The 19,931-nt window shown below is 44.2% G+C and overlaps 6 protein-coding genes across 6 annotated transcripts; 3 read left to right on the plus strand and 3 right to left on the minus strand.

Annotated features, from left to right (window-relative positions):
* Positions 1-4,627: 4,627 nt before the first annotated feature.
* Positions 4,628-4,902, plus strand: PHALS_11101 (uncharacterized protein; the record flags this gene model as incomplete). Its single annotated transcript, XM_024726637.1, has 2 exons — positions 4,628-4,755; positions 4,827-4,902. 2 exons carry the CDS (start codon positions 4,628-4,630, stop codon positions 4,900-4,902), a joined length of 204 nt encoding a protein of 67 aa, XP_024577294.1.
* A 3,881-nt stretch (positions 4,903-8,783) lies between these two features.
* PHALS_15477 (uncharacterized protein) lies at positions 8,784-9,285 on the minus strand. The gene has a single exon (XM_024726638.2). The coding sequence runs from the start codon at positions 9,124-9,126 to the stop codon at positions 8,926-8,928; it is 201 nt and encodes a 66-aa protein (XP_024577295.1). The 5' UTR covers positions 9,127-9,285; the 3' UTR covers positions 8,784-8,925.
* Positions 9,286-9,330: 45 nt separating this feature from the next.
* On the plus strand, positions 9,331-9,810 carry PHALS_11102 (14 kda zinc-binding; the record flags this gene model as incomplete). Its single annotated transcript, XM_024726639.1, has 1 exon — positions 9,331-9,810. One exon carries the CDS (start codon positions 9,331-9,333, stop codon positions 9,808-9,810), a length of 480 nt encoding a protein of 159 aa, XP_024577296.1.
* Positions 9,811-9,936: 126 nt separating this feature from the next.
* Positions 9,937-10,861, minus strand: PHALS_11103 (hd repeat domain-containing protein; the record flags this gene model as incomplete). Its single annotated transcript, XM_024726640.1, has 5 exons — positions 9,937-10,059; positions 10,137-10,295; positions 10,349-10,396; positions 10,458-10,667; positions 10,730-10,861. 5 exons carry the CDS (start codon positions 10,859-10,861, stop codon positions 9,937-9,939), a joined length of 672 nt encoding a protein of 223 aa, XP_024577297.1.
* Positions 10,862-10,952: 91 nt separating this feature from the next.
* On the plus strand, positions 10,953-13,079 carry PHALS_11104 (kinesin-associated protein 3-like; the record flags this gene model as incomplete). Its single annotated transcript, XM_024726641.1, has 6 exons — positions 10,953-11,171; positions 11,235-11,557; positions 11,629-11,722; positions 11,796-11,912; positions 11,992-12,008; positions 12,098-13,079. 6 exons carry the CDS (start codon positions 10,953-10,955, stop codon positions 13,077-13,079), a joined length of 1,752 nt encoding a protein of 583 aa, XP_024577298.1.
* A 71-nt stretch (positions 13,080-13,150) lies between these two features.
* On the minus strand, positions 13,151-17,615 carry PHALS_11105 (uncharacterized protein; the record flags this gene model as incomplete). The annotated part of the gene is made up of 6 exons (XM_024726642.1): positions 13,151-13,888; positions 13,969-14,826; positions 14,904-15,161; positions 15,222-15,938; positions 16,010-16,279; positions 16,335-17,615. The coding sequence occupies 6 exons, from the start codon at positions 17,613-17,615 to the stop codon at positions 13,151-13,153; spliced, it is 4,122 nt and encodes a 1,373-aa protein (XP_024577299.1).
* Between the last annotated feature and the right edge of the window lie 2,316 nt (positions 17,616-19,931).

Consider the following 19,931-nt stretch of genomic DNA (forward strand, 5'->3'; position numbering starts at 1 on the left):
AAGCGGGGGCTCAATGTCCACTCTACCTCATTAAAAATGATTTTTTTTGTATCGAATGTGTAGGACGGATGGAGTCCTAGAAGTTTTATGAGCACCTTAGCCATGCTGAAGAGAAATAGAGAGACTTCTAGCTACCAAATACTCGTAGCAGCTCTTTTCGTGAATGCACTTAAAATCTGCACCTTGCGTGTCTCCTTGCTTTCGGCTAGTGAGTACTCAGAGTTGGGCTCCTACGCATTAACATATGTCAAATACCTCGCGGAGAAACGTCGACTCCCAGCAGCGCCTATGGTCTACTGGAAAGACTTGAGCTCTTTTGTGATTAGTGTAGGTCGTGGCAATGGGCCTAAATGAGTGGCTATGTCGAGGAGTTGTGGAATTGACATACCAAGTTTCCTGATTGTTGATATCGCCCACCCCGCTCTTTGGGAAGATCTGAACCGTTTTGATTCCTTCCAAAACGCCGTTCAATTGCGTAAGATACGCGAATGTCGAAACAGTATATAGTACGCGGCGGCAATAACAATTTCAAATACCGATACCAAATTTGTGCGTCTTACAATAGAGACACACCCACGATGTTTAGTATTCCAGTCAAGTCTGAGGACGCCGAGAGCGTGAAATATCGCATTGTTCTGGTCCAGATATTTAGATATGATCACAATTCAGGTATGGCTTTGCTTGAACACCACAACTGACGGATCGACTAGATGACAAAAATGTTAGGTGTCACGAATAATCTTGGTGTTGATGCTCGGGATAGTCGATAAACCACCTCTGCCAAGAAGAAAAATCACTTTTGGCGCTTGAAAAATAGGATATTATATTTTTGAACTAGCTCGCAGTAGTTTCACTATGTGTTCCGAGTAGATTTTGATAAGGTTAAGCAGCGAACCAGAGTCGTGTGTCAAAATAGACGATAACGACTGTATATCGTGATCCTCAGCGTGGATTGCGGATAAGACCAGCTGCGCGATGAGATCTCCTGTGCCAGGGCCTATGGAGAGTCGAAGCGACTGGGTGTCGCTGATCCTCATGATAGAACGAAAGGGGTCACAGGGCTAAAAGTCGCAATAGAAGCGTTTGAATATCATGATCACAGGAAAAATTTATGCTTTATATCCCGATACTGTAGAGTCAGAACCACCGTGAGATGATCCCACCGTGCGAAGCAGTGAAGCTCTACTCGTTGCTGGAAAGAAACATTTTCTACTTATGAACGGAGCAACCGGGGTAGTCTCATGGGTCATTTTTCCCCAACTATCTCTCACACGGCTGGATATCTTGTTTGATGGGGATATGTGAAAGGAATAATAAGCCGGTATACTTATTGCAATGGACAGGTTGGTAGGAGCGAAGAAGCTATGCAGTACGGCGTGACGCACAACGTGTATCACCCCAGATAAAGAGTGAGTCATGAAATCAACTTGGACAATGCTTCAGAGATTGCTTCACAAAAAATTAACCCATACCAACGAGCTAGTGTGAAAGCACAGTCGACTGGTACAGCCTTCTACTCCGAAATTCTGAGTCAGAAAGGATAATGAATGGGTTGTGCTTATGAAAGGTTTTTTCAGTCGCAATTTCGGCGCAAACTCCGGGTTCAGTAGAGAATGTGCCGCTGAAAAGTTATCTGGCTGCCTTTGGTCAAGTCCTTGGTCCAGTTGGTAAATTTTATCAGGTTTTGTCGAACAGAGCAATATCACTCACACTAGGGTTCGTACTTCGGATGGGACTCTATGTGGTGGCTGCCTATGCCACAAAGACTGTCGAGCGCACGAGCATTATTCCAAATTGTACGGTGACCACCCTGCATTACATCTATCACGACGATCAAGCTCTCCACAGCCGTACAGAGCGCGGGAAGTCGGACGTAAGGAGAAACATAGACCGCCTGTGAGCGGTGCTCAGGCGAACGCGCTCAGATAAAATATTTGCAAATATAATGTGTCTTGGCTGTAATGAAGATCCCTTAAATAATTATTTTCTGGGTAGCATAGCTTACGGGCAGATCTAGCAGAATAAATAGCCGTTGGAGTATTGTTAGTGCCTCCAACCCCGATATAGGTTTGGCCTGACCAACTACTTAAACGATTACAATACAACTCTCAGGCCAAACCACCATTTAATCGTTAAATGGTCGCTAATCGCACAATAATATTGTACATTTCGCCGATCTGGTATAGGTTCCAGTAATCTTGTAGAAGATACATCAGATTGTGCCTGTCAAGAATGCCACACAATTAAATCGATGTTGCATCTTCCGTGTTTACTAGGCGCTTTGATCGTTGCAATAAACAGAAATAAACTAATAACCCTAGGAATGCATCTTCTTGGCTATACGCCGGTTGTAATCAAGAAAAGCAGGCGCCATTGTACACAACGACGTCGTCACTACAACTCAAATAAAAAACATGTTTATCCTATTGTACTTAGCACACCTCTGAGGCAAGGTACAAGCAGAATCAGCTAAATATGGTGAATTATATGTCGTACCGTTCCAGCTATAACTTGTCACATGTCATAATGGTTACAACGCCAATCGATGAAGCGATACGTACAGCGTGCGGGTCAGACGGAGTATGCGTTGCGCTGTAAGGAAATGGCAAGCCAAGAGCGCAAAAAATGGATATCCCTGTATTAAACCGCGCGAGTATTAACTTATTTTAACCTTGCTGCATTACAGCACTGACTCACATGACAATCTGTGTGTAGTGACGACTTACGATGAGAGTCATGAAAATCGGAAAATGTACGAGGCATGTGATACCCTTTAAGTGGCCACCTCAAAAGAAAAAAACAAACAACTTGCATTGAGCGCTATGTATTGATGACTCACCAATCATGAGTGGGTAAGCACATCGGTGCGCACATGCAAACTTGCTAACGAGTCAAATTACACTACATACGGCGGCACCTTAGCCAGCGTGTCCATTTCAGTAGGAGTTTGGTAGTCAAATTTACATGGGCTTTTTTGGATTAGAAGTACAATGTTACAGCTAATTGGGACTATCTATAGCCGATATCTCTGGATCCGTAGTGACCAAACCACGCGTATAAAATGATAGAGCTCCTGTATATGCAACTTTGGATACTTTTTCTCATGGGCTTTATCTGACAGATAGATAAAAAAAAGCCACAAGATTTGTGGTCGATCAAATCAAAATGTTCGTCGCACATTGATTATTGTTAAATTTAGTCTTTATTGTTGGACCTCAAGTTCCTGAATGTGTCTTTACAACACGTATAGAGCCAGCAGTGATTATAAAATATTAGATACGAATAAATCGATATATACCGCGGTACAAGACACAGCCGGTCGCAAAAGCATCAATACTTCTTTGAAATTCATCCATCCTACATGTACCCGCAAAGTACGATCAAGACTACTACGCATTGATCTTTATCTTTTTCTGTGACATTAATGGGTTTTAGGAGTCAAATTTATTAATTTATTGGCGCTATATCCATTTCAAGGATATGAAGATATCGTGTATGCATCTGAATAAGTTGTTGGTGCTTGGCTCATGCAACTTCTGCAGGGCGCATCAAAGCGTGGTCGTTCAAGATCAACTGACTTTCAGCTTAAATTTACATGAATCAAATCGTGTTCACTCTGGAAAATAATTCGAGAATAGAGACTGCGTTGTGTTATTTCTAAAATCAAAGGCGACTTAGAAATATTTGCCTTTGTATCAAGATTTTCGAGCTTCGATATCAGTTGCATTGCACAAAAAACCACGCACAGAAACGTTTTTTAGTGCACGGAAGGTCTGAACGCATATGCCTATAAAAACTGCACCGCAGATCGACAAACAACTTTGAAAAAGGATCCGTAACCATGATCGTTGCTGGCTTAGAGAAATGCCGTCGCAACTTCAACTTGTTGACCGCAGATGCTGATGGTGTCAATAAGCTACCTGCAGTCGACAAAACATTTACGTTGTGTGTGTTATAAGCGTATTGCTTTTGCGCATCCTAGCTCTCAGCTATTATGTCGCTCTGCGCATGACGCTCAATCTCATCGAGAAATTATCATCAACTCTTAACTTTTGGACGATACAACTTTACACGCTGTCAAAACCTCCAAACTTCACTCAAATACTCAACATAATTTATAGCATATCCTTCAATATTTTTACTAATGCTTTCGTGCAATTCGCGACTACCGCGGTCGAAATCAATACCTCCGCGTGCTGCCTGCTGATTTTGTTAGTCGACTGTCGTACGTAATTGTAGGAAGCTTCTGATTTTCCTAAACATTTCCCAGCACCTTAACTCCCGTATGGTGATATCAGCGACCACCAATTCTTGGCTGCGAAAGCGACCTTTCTCAAAGAGAGTTGCGTTCTTAAAGCTAGATCCTATCCATCTCAATCTCAAAGCGGTTCAATAGAGCTTAGATCTTGGTCAGTAGGTCGTCTTGCTTCCCCGACTATTTTCGACAATAGGTGAATCGGTGAATTTTGTGAACTTTCCAGTATTTCATTTTTAATTGAGAGAGCAGTGACACAATATGTGCTGATGCTTTGTACCATCACAGATGTTTCCTCTACGACTAGGATGGTGCTGCCAGATAGCTAGGAAAATATTCTCTCATTTCTAAGTTTTGTAAGATTTTATACCGATGATGCTCTTGTGGAAACCTCTCCAGACGTACTTCGAGCGGCCTTCACGGCAGGAAGAATGTGTTCCGCATGCATTGCAATCCAAGCCGCATTCTAGAAAGAAGACAAATGCACGTGGAAGGTTTCGGTGCAAGTCCTAAGATTGAAAATAAATATTATCGCCCGGGGGGCGGTCTGCCACCATCGCTGTTATAGCAGATCGTTATCGTTGTTCGGGGTCGGAAAATTCGCCATTGTACAAGAACTTTTGATCGCAGGCTGTACAACTGGATAGATGGCACAAACATTTGTGTCACCTAACACCAGTCATACTAGGGGATGCCTTATCTATAGAGGTACTGCTTACAAAAATGCATTATCGTGCAAGCTCCGATGGATCATCTTGGTCATGGCCAGATCAAGTCATTAGCATTCATTTTCTCTCCTGCAAGACCAAAGTGTCCTCCAAATCTTCCGTCAAATGATTGGCTTAACATACGCGGTCCTAAGTAGAAGCAAGTTCTGACGCTTGATGGAGATGTTTGAAAAGGTGTTTCGCTATCGTATTTACTTAGCTAGCGAGCGCATCGAGCCAATCGATTATCGCTCTATGCAAATCATTTGCGCTTTCGGAGCTTTGATCGCCTGTCGTCATGTCGTCTCGGGACCAAAATCTATCAAAAAAGTAACCACTTGGGTTGCTATTCTATTTCCAATCAAATTTTCTCATTCATAATGCGGTATCGATGTACTGCATTGCTTGAGCTGGCAGCACACAAACCTACGTATCATCCTCCTTGAAAGTACCAGTGCTGGTAGTTATAATTCATCGTGGTGCTTTGGTATTTTTGCACTTGGCTTTGGGTCTGAGCATTAGTGACGAAAATAGTGTAAGGTGAACGTCTTTAGAATATAGTGCGGAGTGCACCCCGTCACATATACTCAGTTATTGGACACGGTGCATCATGCTCTCCAGCGTAGCGCCTGCATGGACTTGGCTTTTCAAGCAGCGCCGTCTGATACTAGGTGGGGCGAGCATGACCGGCAAAACTCGAATTTTTCGGAAATTTACAGCTGAAAAGATAGCCGTGAGCATCCTCGTTCTAAGACGCACTTCAAAGGTATACAGAGTGCAGCTTGAGTAGCAGAGGACGATGGTTTTTCGGCCGCTAGATGTTTCTGACAGCGGTGACTTGCTTCCCCTGGGGGGATGAAAATCCTCCAGAATTTATCGACACCGCTCCATGCCGCTGCAACGTGATACGAATACTACTATTGTAAACATTCGCCTTACTCTTCTGTAAGCTTATGCAAATATCTTTATACAAAGTTGATATAAAAATTTGGTGATATAGTTTAGAAACCAGAGAATTCAAATTATTGGGAAAAATAAAGATGATCTGGCTCCGCCAAAATGAGATCGGTGTGTCCATGAGTTGTTAGCCTTGCGTCAAGCAATTTAGATAGCATTATTGTTAGGTATAATAGAATGTATATATTTTGAGTTAGCTGAAACTGAATGCCAAAAATTAGATGCAATTCTCAAAGCAGAACAGCAAAATAAGTACGTAGTTGGATAGGGACTCTCGGTTACGATCCAGGTCGGAACAGACGGTCTGAATAGCGATGCTATTTATATGCGGATTATTGAAGTCAGAACCTGCTGTGCAGGAGGGTGCTGCAAATGCGTCAAACTTAACCTGAAAAAGATCGAGCTCAGCTGACGCTTTACCAAGCTCTGTGTCACAAATGACAGCGAAAGTGTGCTGGTATTTGGATGTAGCGCAAAATCAGGTGGCGGTCGCTCCCACAGGCACGATATCAAACACGTTCCATTTTGATACGATTTGAAGGGGACATGATCAATTCATAATGAACCTGCTGATAAAAACACCTCTGCTGAAACGTTTTTCATGCTTAAAAAAATTTTATACTTATTAAAACGGGGTAAGACTGTGATCTTCCGTACTTACATCGGGCACATTTGGTACAATCAGATTGGATATAATACTAGTTGGCGAGACATTGCACTTAAGTGTATTTGGTTCAGAAGCACCGACGTAACAATTTCATGAGAACGAAGTAGCACTGAAAAAGAGGGACCCGATGCACACGTAGTCTGTTAGCCGCACGTCATTTAATCAAAATTTCATCATGATAATTAAAGTCGTATCTATTTAGTTTTAGTCCAAATAAAACTGATTCAAATCTATGTAATCTTGATATACTAGACTTTACTGGACACCTTATTATATTAAAGGCTCTCAATATCGCATCTGGGTGAAGCGCTCAAGATCAGTCGTAATACCTTTGCTAACTGACCTCATAAGAAAATGCAAATGCACGGCAGCCCCGTTGCACTTGTAGGATACACGGTCAAGACATGGGATTGAATAGTCTCCGGCGATGGAGCATTCAGTGTTCGGATACCTGTTCCTAGAGCAAATATATCAGCTTTACAAGCCTTCGTCTATCACGGGTCCCGACGGTAGCAAGGAGCTGGAGGTTAATGGCCGCTTGTCTAGAGGCGTTTGCCAACTTTGATTTGGGTGTCGGTAGAGGAACAGGTTAGTCTCATCGAAAAACAGCCGTGAAATAAGCCATTTTTCAAGAAAGTGGGACCCACACCCCAGGGTTATCGGTTGTTGAATTAACGTCCCGGGCATAGTAAGGCCGTGTAAAACTCTGCAATCACATACGGCGCGCGACTATTAAGACAGCCGACAAAACCTGAAGACGTCAAGATATGAATACGGTATCTGTGCGTTTGCGACTGATGAACTGGTTAAAGTGTCAACATGTCTGTCAAAACTTTTAGTGAAATTTGAAACATAGTATAAAGTCTTATTCTAGGTAAGGCTTGGCTAAGATGTCGCGAGATATGGGTCGATTATATCCCATGAAAGGTAATTTCAATATCACCTGGTGGGGTTTTGGCAAATCATGTATCTACCTCTAAAGGGAAGTAGAAACGCTTTTATCGCAAGCGTGAAGCTGCCAGAGTTTCCGTCCAAAGCCCATAGCGATGGTATTGCTAGGTGCCTCGAGCAGAGCTCTACAGGCAGAAGCGGCAATGAGCCGAGGTCTCAGGTTGTTACAGTAAAGGGAATCTCTGTCTTTAGAGTGTATATCGGTTAAGATGAAAAAGGTCGATTGTATGACGTGATCTCCAGAGTGTAACTCTGGTGGGGTGGTAAAGAACTGCTATGATCGAGTCCTTCTATGCCATGGCCTATAGATAAGCGAGGTGAATGGGAGTCCTTGCCCCTCATGTCAAAGGTCATTTGTTGTTAATGGCGACACCAAGTCGCTTTAATAGGGTCAGAATTTAAAGATCACATGAAGGCTACATTTTGTGTCAAGATGTGACGGTACTAGTGAGTCAGTACTTACGTGTGATGAATCCACTAGGGAACAGTCAAGAGCGACAAGTAAGTGGAGGGATAGATTGTCATTTGTGAAGTGAAAAGCGCGGGTGCTCCTCGGGTTATAGATCGCCCCATCCCGGCGATGAGAGTGCGCATCTCTTGGACAGAGTCCACCAAATCCTTGTTGCCCTGCCAGGCGGCAAGGAAGCGCGATCGTACGCGATATGCCTGATTAGGTGGTGAGAACACTCGTGGGAGCTGCGATTTCAGCTTCGCCCAAGAGGGAAACGCAGCTTCAACCGAAGAGCCGCACGTCAGTGCCTATTCTCGCGCTCGACCACCGAGCTTTGAGATGGCTAGCGCTATGCGCTGTTGCTTGGTCTGGAGCATGGCGGATGCGATGGCCATCTCGACCTCTCTCACCCAGAGCAGGGGATTCTCTCCATCTTCCCCCTTAAAGACCTTAACGCTCGCCCTGGGCGTCTTAAGGCGGGAAAAATCTTCCGTCACCGACGGTGGCGCCATAGATGTAAATGATGCAGGCATCTTCTGCTGGAGGTGCTCTAGCAGCGCGTTTTCGTAACTTGAAAACGCCTCTGGATTTTATTTATTTTCTTAATCTAATTTTAAAAGTTTAGATTTTCCTAAATATACTAAATATATTTAGTAAAATTTAAATACATGCATAACTACTGGCTACCTATCCCCGTAGCGTACTCTTGTTTTGGTGTGGTGACACCAAGCACATCTCGTGTGACACACACACCCCTGTTTTCAGGGTTCGTGTTACCCCGTTACACCAGAGTACGTGCTTATCGTAGCCACACTGGAGAAGACAAAAATGTGAGACTCATCGAGGCGAAGGATAGCTGCTTTGCGATTTATGAAGAATGGAGATGGCAAAACGCGCGCTAAAGGTTTAGCAGGGGACAGTCAGAATGGGATCAAGGTTATGGTGGCGAACGGGGCGATTTTGTGGAGAAGCACTTCAAGTATGACCAATTGAAACTGTCCAAATTGGAGCAGCGCCGATGAAATATATGCTGTATTCGCTGTGAGTGTAATCTATGACTGATCGGCACATCAACGAAGTTTCCAGCTTCCACTACCTCACTTCGGCAGGAATTGACGATGTTGCCTGCGATCAACATGAGACAAGTCGTCGGGGTGAATAAGGCGTAGAGACTCGCCGTACAAAATACATCACTGTAAATATACGTGAGGCAAGTCTACTATAAGGACTACCGAGTACTAAGCCTGTTATGTCGACAATTGGGTAATGTGTACATACACAGGTAATCAGGAGAACATTACAAACACAAAACAGATTTGCAAGGTTTCACCTATCCTTTAGAATGCAAGTAGTCCGCCGAGCATATCGATCTTCACTATTGCGCCACCCACTTGCCCCAAATACATCCCGCGGCATGAGCTCAAACGAACGTATCAAAGCTGACGAAGCAGCATGCTCCGGATCTTCTGTCTCTGCATGCGAAACCATTTTTGATAAAATTATCAATGGACAGATTCCCGCCAAGATCGCGTACGAGGACGAAAAGTGCCTGGCCTTTCACGACGTAAATCCGCAGGCGCCTGTACATATTTTGCTTATCCCTAAAAAGCGAGATGGACTTTCACAGCTCGCTCTTGCTGAGGAACGTCACCAAGCCATCTTAGGTCACCTGCTATATGCAGCCAAGCTGGTTGCCAAGCAACAGAACCTGGAGAATGGCTTTCGCATTGTCATAAACGACGGCGTCGATGGTTGCCAGTCTGTGTTCCATTTGCACTTGCACCTTCTTGGCGGACGCAAGTTAGGGTGGCCTCCAGGATGAAGGCAAACTGTAGTGCTGGAAGCGAGAGAAGTAAGCGAAACAATTACTTTTGAAGCAGCAATTTATCGTAAAACGAAAACTTAAGCGGCCCTTGTCATCATGTTATGAATTCACGCTATACCAAATCTAGCCTCGACCACTAATTTCTTTGTGAAATTGGTCCAGATATGTTTCCATAAAAGCGTGGCGTTCTTCAGCCAGACGCTTTCCCGCATTCGTCTTCATCATGCTACGAAGCTTCAGTAACTTCTGTAAAGCGGTGAACACTGTAAGTCGCCCAAATTCCTATCCCAAAGTTGTTGTCAAGCGGTTGTCAATCTTCTTACCTCGTAAAAATGGTTTATGGTAGTATTTGGGCGATTTGCATCCATGTACATCTCTTTGGTCATATTTTCGATGGGAGATATTCTCGGATCGTAAAGCGGTCGCAATTTGTGTCCTCCATAAGTGAAGCAGCGAGCGATTCCAATCGCTCCAATCGCATCCTAATCAACGTTGACTTCTTTGTCACAAATTTAACTTACTGTAAGCAACGTACCAGTCGATCAGCATCTTGGACACAGCCATACTCAACTGAACACAATTGCTAACACGTGAGCTCACTGTGAGACCAACTGACAACGAAAATAGCAAGGTAGGAACCCTACCGGTCCCTTCTCTTCTAAATCCTCCTTAAATCCCATTCTATCGATTATGGCCATCACACGTTCAATCTTGCTACTTGGAACACTCTCCGACTTTAAAAAAGCAAGTGCTCTCTTTGTAGGATTCTCCTTATTACTTTCGTACTTCCAGTCATCAATGTCATGGAGCAAAGCTGCCAAGTCGACAATTTCAAGATCCTCTTCAGACACACACTGCACACTATGCCTTAACAGCAAAATACAGCAACTGCAAATGGTACACTTAATGCACCAACCTCTTCTTTTGCCAGCATTCTCGCCATGTTCCATACGCGTTCAATGTGGTGCCAGTCGTGTGATGCGTCGTTTGTCTTGAGCTGCTGCTCTACAAACGCAGCTGTGCGATGCACCAATCGAGAAGATGTCATTTACCTTAATAAATTACCAATCCTTACACAAATAGCTTTTAGTGGTCAATAAGCTTCAACGTCGCTTCAACTTTCAAAACGACCACGAGTCATGAGCAGTTCTCGCCTCAGTTCCAGTCGTGGATCGAGCCATGTTGTCAAGAGCGAGGTTCCTCGTAAATCCATGGCCAAATTGGGCGAGTTAGATGTCTACATGGAAAAACTTTATGATGATGACGTAGAATCTAAGCTAGAAGGAGCCAAAATGATTTTGCAGCTTGCAGAATTTGCTGGATTTATCGAAAGCCTTGTTCAGGACGAGTCACTTATGGTCTGTCGAGATTGATCAAATTATTCATCTTGTGCTTACTTTGTGCTTGCATCGCCGGCTTAGAGTCTGCTTTCCCGCGTGCTGAATGACGAATACAAAAAGAGTTACGACCTCTCACTTACATTGATGCGTATCTTTTGGTGTTTTTCAAATTTTTTGCAGCTTCATCTCGTTTTGGCGAACTATCGAATCGGAACTGTAACGCTTAGAATTGTCGAGTTTGAACTAAAGCGTCATGATCTTCGTCTCGAAGAAGAAAAACAGCTGATAGCCGCGGCAAAGGATGTCTCAAATGTAGATACCAACTCGACGAACGATATTCTAGCAAAGATTGATCGCGAGAAAAAGCGCAACAATAGGCGCATGAGGAAACAAGATCAATTGCTGTAAGAATTGCGTACCTCGTTTAGTGGGCACAGTGGTCACGAAGGTATTTTTTCTAATTTTAATTTTACAGCAATGTGTGCTTTAGCGTGCTGCTAAACCTCGCAGAAGACATTCATACTGAGCACAAAATGGTCAAACGGAAGGTTGTTCTATTTCTTACTAAGGTATGTGTGCTTAAGCTGTAGTTGTAATTACAAATGATCAATTTGCGTGGAAATTTTCTGAATTAAAATCTAGTTACTGGACCGAGTAGCGCCCGACTTGGTCATCCTGACTATCACGTTCCTTAAAAAATTAAGCATTTTTGAAGAAAACAAAGATGCTATGGTGGAGCTTATGGTGGTTGAAAAGCTGGTGCGATACCTAAATTGTAACCACGACAAGACCATTCAAACAGCATTAAAGTTGTTGTTTAATTTGTCATTTGACCCAGCTATACGTGAAGTGCTTGTAAAAAATAGCCTCATTCCAAAGCTGGTGGAGCTTCTTAAAAAGCCGCCTTTTCGAGCATTTTCACTGCGAATTCTTTACCATCTTAGCGTTGACGACCGATGCAAGTCTATGTTTACATATACGGATGCGATTCCAATTGTCATGCAGTTGGTGATAAATTTTCCACAAAATGTGGTGGCGAAGGAGCTTGCAGCGCTGGCAGTGAATCTTAGCCACAATGCGCGCAACGCTGAGCTCATGTGTCAAAATCGGGGACTAGAAGCCCTCGCCACTCGTGTCTTTCGCACCCGCGATTTACTATTGATGAAAGTAATTCGAAATATTTCACTGTGGTCCTACACATTGCAAGAGGATCTCGTTAGCGAAAAGGCATACAAATATCGTGCCATGTGGGCTCCATTCGTCGTTCCTTTCATCGAACTATGCCTTAATACCGATAACCATGACTTTTCAATTGAAGTGTTGGCAACGCTAGCAAACATGACACCGAATGATCTTTCGTCGAAAACTTCATGGGACATTTTAGTGACGGACCACGCATTGATTCCACTTTTAAACAAGTTTTTGGTGCCAGGGTTCTCACAGGATGATATGATCCTTGAAGTCGTACTCTTTGTAAGTGCGCTTGCGCTAGAACCACGGTGTGCTCCTTTATTGTCATCTTCTCGACTCATACGCACCCTGCACTCTTTATTTCAAGAAAAACAGCACGATAGGGAGCTCACATTGCAGCTGCTTTATGCATTTTATCGGATGTTGAGGCATCCTGAAACTTTTGAAGAAATCGTCTTTGGTGCAGGCTTTGTGCCGGACTTACTTCTTGTAGCTGAATCCTCTAATATTGAAGTGCGTCGAATGTGTGACATAGTCATGGACTTGATTCTTGATCACGAGTTGAATGACAATAAAACGAAAGGTGAGTTTGGTCATCTAATTTGCCGGCGTAGGTTTGAAATTCACAATGCTGAATACCTTGAGATGATCCACGTTGAAAAGCATAACACGATGCTTTCCAAGCACCGGGGAATGGATCACAACGGTGGCAAAGCCGATGATGATGATGAGTAATTTACTTTGCACTTAAACTTGAGGAACGTAAGAAAAAATAGAAATTAATTTGAATCCCTTTTACGACTACATCAGTCAAGTTTCTTTTTTGTAACGAAACCAACCACACTCTTACGATCAACTCCAATGCGTGGCAATGCCTTTTCCGGCCAATAATTGTTGTTTTCACTATTAACAGATGCTCCGGGCGGAATCAAATACATATCGTACGGGCATGCAGGCGAGATTGAAAGCACAAGTGCTCGCGAGTTTCGCTTTCGTTTCTCTGAATAGCGAACTAATTGTCGCACAAACTTCCAATGATCATGCGCAGACTCTAAGCGGAAAAACGCCATCGTCGATTCATGAAGGTTACGAACTGCATTCTCCATTTTTTCCATTCCAATTGTTCGCGTTTGTGTGATCACGATATGTCGGCTTTGTGGAAACTCTTCAGGTACCATCCCATCGCGCGTACGGCACCAGAATGCCTCAACACGAAATTCGTGAAAGTTGTTAAAATTTGATGCATCCTGAATACGAACAAGGCTTGACCATGCGACGGAGCTGCTCACCATGGGCAGCTCATTTTCAATCTTTATTTTTTCATCGTCTCCCTCCGTTGGCTTAGAATCAAGACCACAATCGATCAAATCAATTAAAAATTGCACTGCTCTCCACTCAGCCAAGCGACGAGCTTCTATTTCTGAGCTCCAAGTGGCCCGACAAAGCACAAAGCCATCTACTCGTACGGTGCAGTGGATACTAGCGCCTGAGCCAGAGTCCCGAGCTGAAGTCAAGCCGGGTGGGTCTTCTACCGTAGTTATAATCTGGTAATACGAGGCATGGTAAGGCGTAGGCACGTTAAATGAACTGCATCAGAGAGTATTACGTAGATATTGTAACCTACCCTTGCAATCCCCGACAACTTGAGATCGTGGAAAGAATCAGTTGGTGATGTATGCGCTAGCGATTTTACGTCCAAAAAATGAAGTAATTGTGCCCAGACCGACCGAATCTTGTTCAACTCGTCAAGCATACCATTAACAGCAGCATTGCAAGCATCAGACTTTGACACTTTCGATGCCTTAAAACAAATGACTTCATTAACATTGACAAAAACTTCATATATGCCTTCTTGCAGACGTTCCATCTTTATAGTTGCAGTGACATTGGGAACAATCTGTCCATTTTCAGCTCCACGATATTTGAGCGAGGCTCGTAGTCTATCAATTCCAGCACACAGGTCATCTTCAGGTGTAAACAGACTACGAATTGCTGCGCGAAATTTGGCATCATCAGTACAATCGTTCTCGGAGCGCTCATCATAGTACATTTTCAGCTCATTTTCGAATGCGTTTGTTTGTTTGCTCGCACTATCTGCATCTGGGGTCGTTTTTATTCCAGATGGATCCCAATCATCGCAGTCCATCCCGTCGGAGTCATAGTCATCGACATCATCATCCATCTCGTCATCACTGCAAAGTATCAGATTGGTTTTTTTTACTTGAGTGAGGGGCGTCTCACTCGACGAAGTTGGATGTACCACTGCTAAATTTCTTTTTGCTTCAGAATTCACACTTGAAGAAGATAAAAGAGTTTGACTGGATTTTATCTTGATTAAAGTTTCCAGGATATCACGCCATCTTTCGTTGGCAGAACGCTTTGCATCTCTCGCATTGATGCATGCTGTGGAAATGACAAGTGTGTCGCGAACTTTAATAAAATACATAAATAGAGGTGGAACTAGTTTTTCTAAACATGAGACCTGTTCTCGTGAGGAAAAAATCGCGATACATCACTAATTAATAATTCTCATTGACAAAATTACCAATGTGTACGCACCTTTTCATGATGCTTGGCTTGAGTTTCGTTGCCAGCCATCAAAGAAGTTGGAGTTTGCTTGAGTCGATCATTGAATGTTGCAAGTATTGTGTTCCAAGTCTGGATTATCCCATATAGTGAGTTGACCAGAACTAAAGTCGCCTGATTCTTCGCATCGTCTAGATCTGATCCTTCCCCACAAGCCTCGACCACATCTTCGGATGCGCAGAGCATGCATTTGATTTGACCATCATTTTGCCGTGTCACAGTTTGATAGATCTGTCATATCATTCACAATAAATTAAATATGAACAGCCGTTTGGAAAGTATTTTATTTACCGTAAGCTTCGACGATACCATAACCGTTTTCGATTTCACATTGAGATCCCACGAAATTCCTCTGACTAAACCAACAATTCTCTCTTGATCTTTAAAAAGTAACATTAATAGCTCTTGATAAATTTCTGACTTAGCCTTCGCGACTTCATCTTCAGAGCGAGATGGTACATCACAGTTCAATCCTGAACCGCTTCGGTCCTCCACAAACAAAGGTGTAGCGTTTGCTGCCGCTGTACCCTCCTTCTGCTGTTTAACGTAGCTCCTCTCAGATGATTGTGACATTTGCGTATCAGAGTATGACAAACGCGGACGAGGTGCACCACGCTCATATTGTTCTGCTTCCCGGGGAGCATAGTGCCGCTTACGCAGAATTCCCAAAGACCGTAATTCTGCAACCCTACTAGCATCGGACTTTTTACTTCCATGTTCATTCTCCAGTTCAATAATATTATTCTGCTCGTATGCCTCGATGTCTTGGTAAGTTTCACAAAGGTCGGTTTGAGATTCAATTTTAATCTGTTTTGCGCGATCTTGCTGCAAGCTATCCTCAAATTGATCAACCAATTTCATGAGAAATGCCATTAACGCGTCAACTACTTCACTTTTCGTGCTAGGAAGAGATGTTCCTCGTCTACATACAAGTGGAAATTGCTGAATGTGCGCAACTATATCGCACACAACAACATTGTCAATATCTTCATGAAATTGCTCATGGAACTACACACAACAAAAATCTAATTCAGTTTTAAGGAAGAACAAATCCATAGATTGTAAAAAGGCAAACATACCCACACTATTTTCTTAGTGACAAGATAACTAAATGTCGCATCCTTCACTTTTCGGGTATCATTGTTTTTGCAAAACCCAAAATGACTTTTTAAGTAAGAAAGCATATTACCGTACAGCCTTTGATGTTCACTCACTGCCCTCGTTAGCCTCGACAGCGCACCAATCGTAACTTCTCGATCACTAACACCAGAGCAATCAAATGATATATGGCCAAGGCGAAATCGCGCAATGTAATGAGATGAACCAGTTTTTTGTAACTCGCGCCTAAGCTGATAAAAAAAGTGTCAGTATCAAAATGCCAGTATGGCGGAAAAGGGTATGCACCTTGAGTCCCGCAGTTAATTTAAATTCCTTGCTCATGGTCGAAATCGGCAGAGTTTGCACAACTACTGCCAACTCGTTAAGAGAAGACACAATGTCAACATTTGGGCTAAATAAGGCCTGGAGGTACAATTGGCCTTCTTCCACCCCAAAATTCTTGGGTTTAGAAGCCTTTTGGTTTCGCTCAGCCTGTAGGGAAGGCAAGATGGCCGAAGCTGAAGCTTTGGTTTGCGTCGAATCACGTTTGGTGATAACACTGACTTCACCTGGATCAGTTTTTTCAGCAAATGTGACTCGTTTTTTCGTCATGCTAGATGACGGTCCCGAGAACTGTAATGGTGAGCGTTTGTGACGCAGGATGGATGCAGGTGCTGAGGGGACATTGCAATTGTCGTAGTCACCGTGTCTCGTACGTTCATATCGCATATCGACTAACATGTCCTTCATTGACAGATTAAGCTTGTCTTCATGAGTATTGACGCCATCCTTGTCTACATCAACAACTTCTTCTTCTTCATTTATGATTGCAATATACCATTTTTGAAAGCAATCAATAAATTGAAATGTTCTGTCCTTCATCAAGACGTTTTTCGCATCTCCAGTCATAATCTTCACGTACATGAGTAGCTTTTTTGCGGAGTGCAGTCGCTGTACTGTCAATCGATCCTGTTGAATCATAACATCATACCGTTTTACAAGCTGCTGATGACAAATTGTAATCTCATCAAGCACACGCAAAATTCTTCCTGGTGTACGTCCCATCCTCAGATCAGGTTGCATAGAGTTCCCCATGCGTATGAAACGAAGCGCGATTGTCCTACTTGTACATTCATCGTGCTCTTTCTTGATTACAATATCTTCACCTATAGAAGCTACGTCAAAGTGAAGCTGCTTGAGTTTACGAGGACAGAGAAGAAAATCATGAACGTCCATTCCGACGAAAAAGTCATCCGGTTCAATTGTGTAGATAGGGGCGACAGATCTACCCGCTACTTTGTCCAGAAACTCCATTGGATACCGAGAATTCCCAATTTTTTGCACTTGGAACACGTGCGAATTCATAAGAGCAAAGACCGAAAATCCAAAGTGCGTCAGTAGCTGCAAATTCAACACCGGACCGCGAGGCAACGTGAAGTGAACCTCATAAGAGCGGCCTAGCGACAACAATTTCCGCGCAGCAAGAGCAACCTCTAAGCGCCAAAGGCGTATCTCCATATCAAAGGCCAAATCATCACTGGTCTCGGGCAAGCTAGACGACAAAATGCTCTCTGTCACTTGCTCCATTTGTTGCGCTGGTTGAAATCGAATCGTGACAGCGTAAAATATTGATAACCGGAAGTTTTTACCAAATCTAGAGAATTCATCAGTCAAATAATTCTAAATAAATTATTCATATTAATTTTGTTATACTCTTGAACGGTGATGTGTAGTCGTGGAATTTGCGTATTTATCCCAGAGTCGCACCACTGAAAACCTAAAAAGTCCCACCATCATCGGGTCAACCCAGCTGTAACCCTGCTGCAACTCTCCGTTGTGTCAGCCGACGCGCGTTGCGATGCCCAAGAAAGACCTGCAGACCCCTTTCGAGGTGGTCACGAGGCTCGGTTAGGCTTGGTCGTCACTGAGTGCGGCGAGACAATAGGTGTGATGCAAGTGGTCACGTGCTAGAGCTTGGTGGTTTGTTCGGGAGGTGAAACCTAGCGCTAAGCGCAAGCGAAAGTCGCACGCACATTTATTTACGACTCCGTTGCATTGAGATGTGTACACGTGTCACCTTGAGATTGTGCACTTTGAGAGATGGGCCAGGGTCATCGGCAGAGAGAGAGCAGGATCGTGTCCATTTGTATGGACGGCGAGCAAACCTTGTTTGATAAATTCTGGGCGTGCGAATTTGATTCGAGCAGTTAGTGACATTCTCTTTGGTGCGCACCGCGATCTCCACCAGATTTACCTGTCACCCAGACAAAAAGCTGGTACTCTCGTGACAACTTTGGGTTATTTGCGTACCTTCGAGGGCAGTAAAATCTTACTGGCGAGATGAAAATGATTTGTCATAAGTCTGTGAGGATATGTTGCTGAAGCCAATTTGCGTCTGTTAGTCACGTCCGTCGCGGAGACTGCCAAAACTCAGAGAATATGCGTTCCGGTGCCTTTACCGCCAGTCCTGCATCATTCTCGGGTCAAGGTATGTACGGCTGTGCTCAGCGAGCTTGTCAACCAGTATGCTCTGCAGCTTCAGCGGGCCGGCTGTTCACAGATTCAAATCGACCATGACCACCATGGGCTTATCAATGCTTAATGTTTGAATCCTGTTTTTGAGAGTGTATAAAAATTCTGTTCAGACGCGATTATGGTTTTCAACGACTGCAAGGTGCTGTACCAAGACAGATTCGACGATTCACGTTCCGAACACATAGATGCAGATTTTTTGCTGGTTGGATGTGAGACAGATGAGCTTCGCAACTCGCTTACCAACTTCTCATTCAAAGGGATTCTGCACGATATACGGTCTGACACTTTGCGCGCCTTACTCAGTGAATTCAGACGTTTTTTATCGCATCAGCGAGTCACACCCCTAAGAATTAGAATGGACCCACGTAAGTGGAAAAGTGGGTTGGTGGTAAATTCCGCTACATAAGTGGTCTAGTGACGTGAAACAGAACTATAATAATACTGCTTGAGCTCAGCTCATGGTCCTTCTACTTCCCTGGTTATTGCCGAGAACCGCGGGGCGTCTGATGACGCGGAATGTCCTGATCAAAAGCGTCCACGGCGATTGGGCAATCTTGCCAAGTGGCGCCTCAAACTCCCGCGAGTTTTCGGAGTCGGGATATCCCTGCCGCTTCACCAGATATTGGGTTTGACCCTGTTGACGACGTCGTCCAACAAGACATTCCACGTGATAGTGGACGTCACCGTTCTCATAGAGAAGAGTCGGTGGGGGCGGTGACGACCGGGTCGACCGCCATCCGGTGACTCGTGATGCTCTTCGAGCCCTTGAGGACGAGGTCCTTCGTGATCGGAGCTCCACTGAGCGTCATGCTGAAGTAGCATATCGCTGTGAGAATGCTCTTGACGATGTAAGGCGCGTCGTGCGCCGGCTGCCTTGCCTTGAGGCCTAACGCTCTCTGTCGGAGCGAATCCTAGCCGAGGGGCAGGGGGATGCATCGCTGCAAGCAACGGTGGAAGGCTTGGCTCCATTGGAAATGGAGCTTGTTGCACTCCGTGCTCAGAACCAGTTGCTGGTTTTGCTTCTGGGTGGCCGAGGGCCCGTGGGATCCGCTCCGGTGCCAGCGCTTCCGCGTTCACTTGCGCCGGATCCCGGAACGGCTTGAGCAAGCCCACGTAGAACACCGGGTAGGTGCGCATCCGTTTTGGGAGGTTTGGCGTGTACTCTAGGCCCCGCTTGGCCACAACCTTAAACGGTCCGACAGACCGTGAACGAATCCTCGCCCTGAAGATAGCAAATGCTGCATGTGTAGGCAGGTTATTAAAATTTAATAAAAACAGGTCCCCGATCTTAAAGCTTTCCACTTTGCCTTTTCCTTTTTCATCTGCATATTGTTTCTGCAGGTCTTGGCTTTCAGCCATCGCATCGCG

This window comes from Plasmopara halstedii, assembly GCF_900000015.1.
Source record: "Plasmopara halstedii genome assembly, contig: Scaffold_526, whole genome shotgun sequence".
Classification (NCBI taxonomy): domain Eukaryota; phylum Oomycota; class Peronosporomycetes; order Peronosporales; family Peronosporaceae; genus Plasmopara; species Plasmopara halstedii.

Excerpts from the sequence above, each read along its gene's own strand:
- PHALS_15477 (XM_024726638.2), bottom strand. The coding sequence starts at position 9,126 with ATGTTGATCGCAGGCAACATCGTCAATTCCTGCCGAAGTGAGGTAGTG.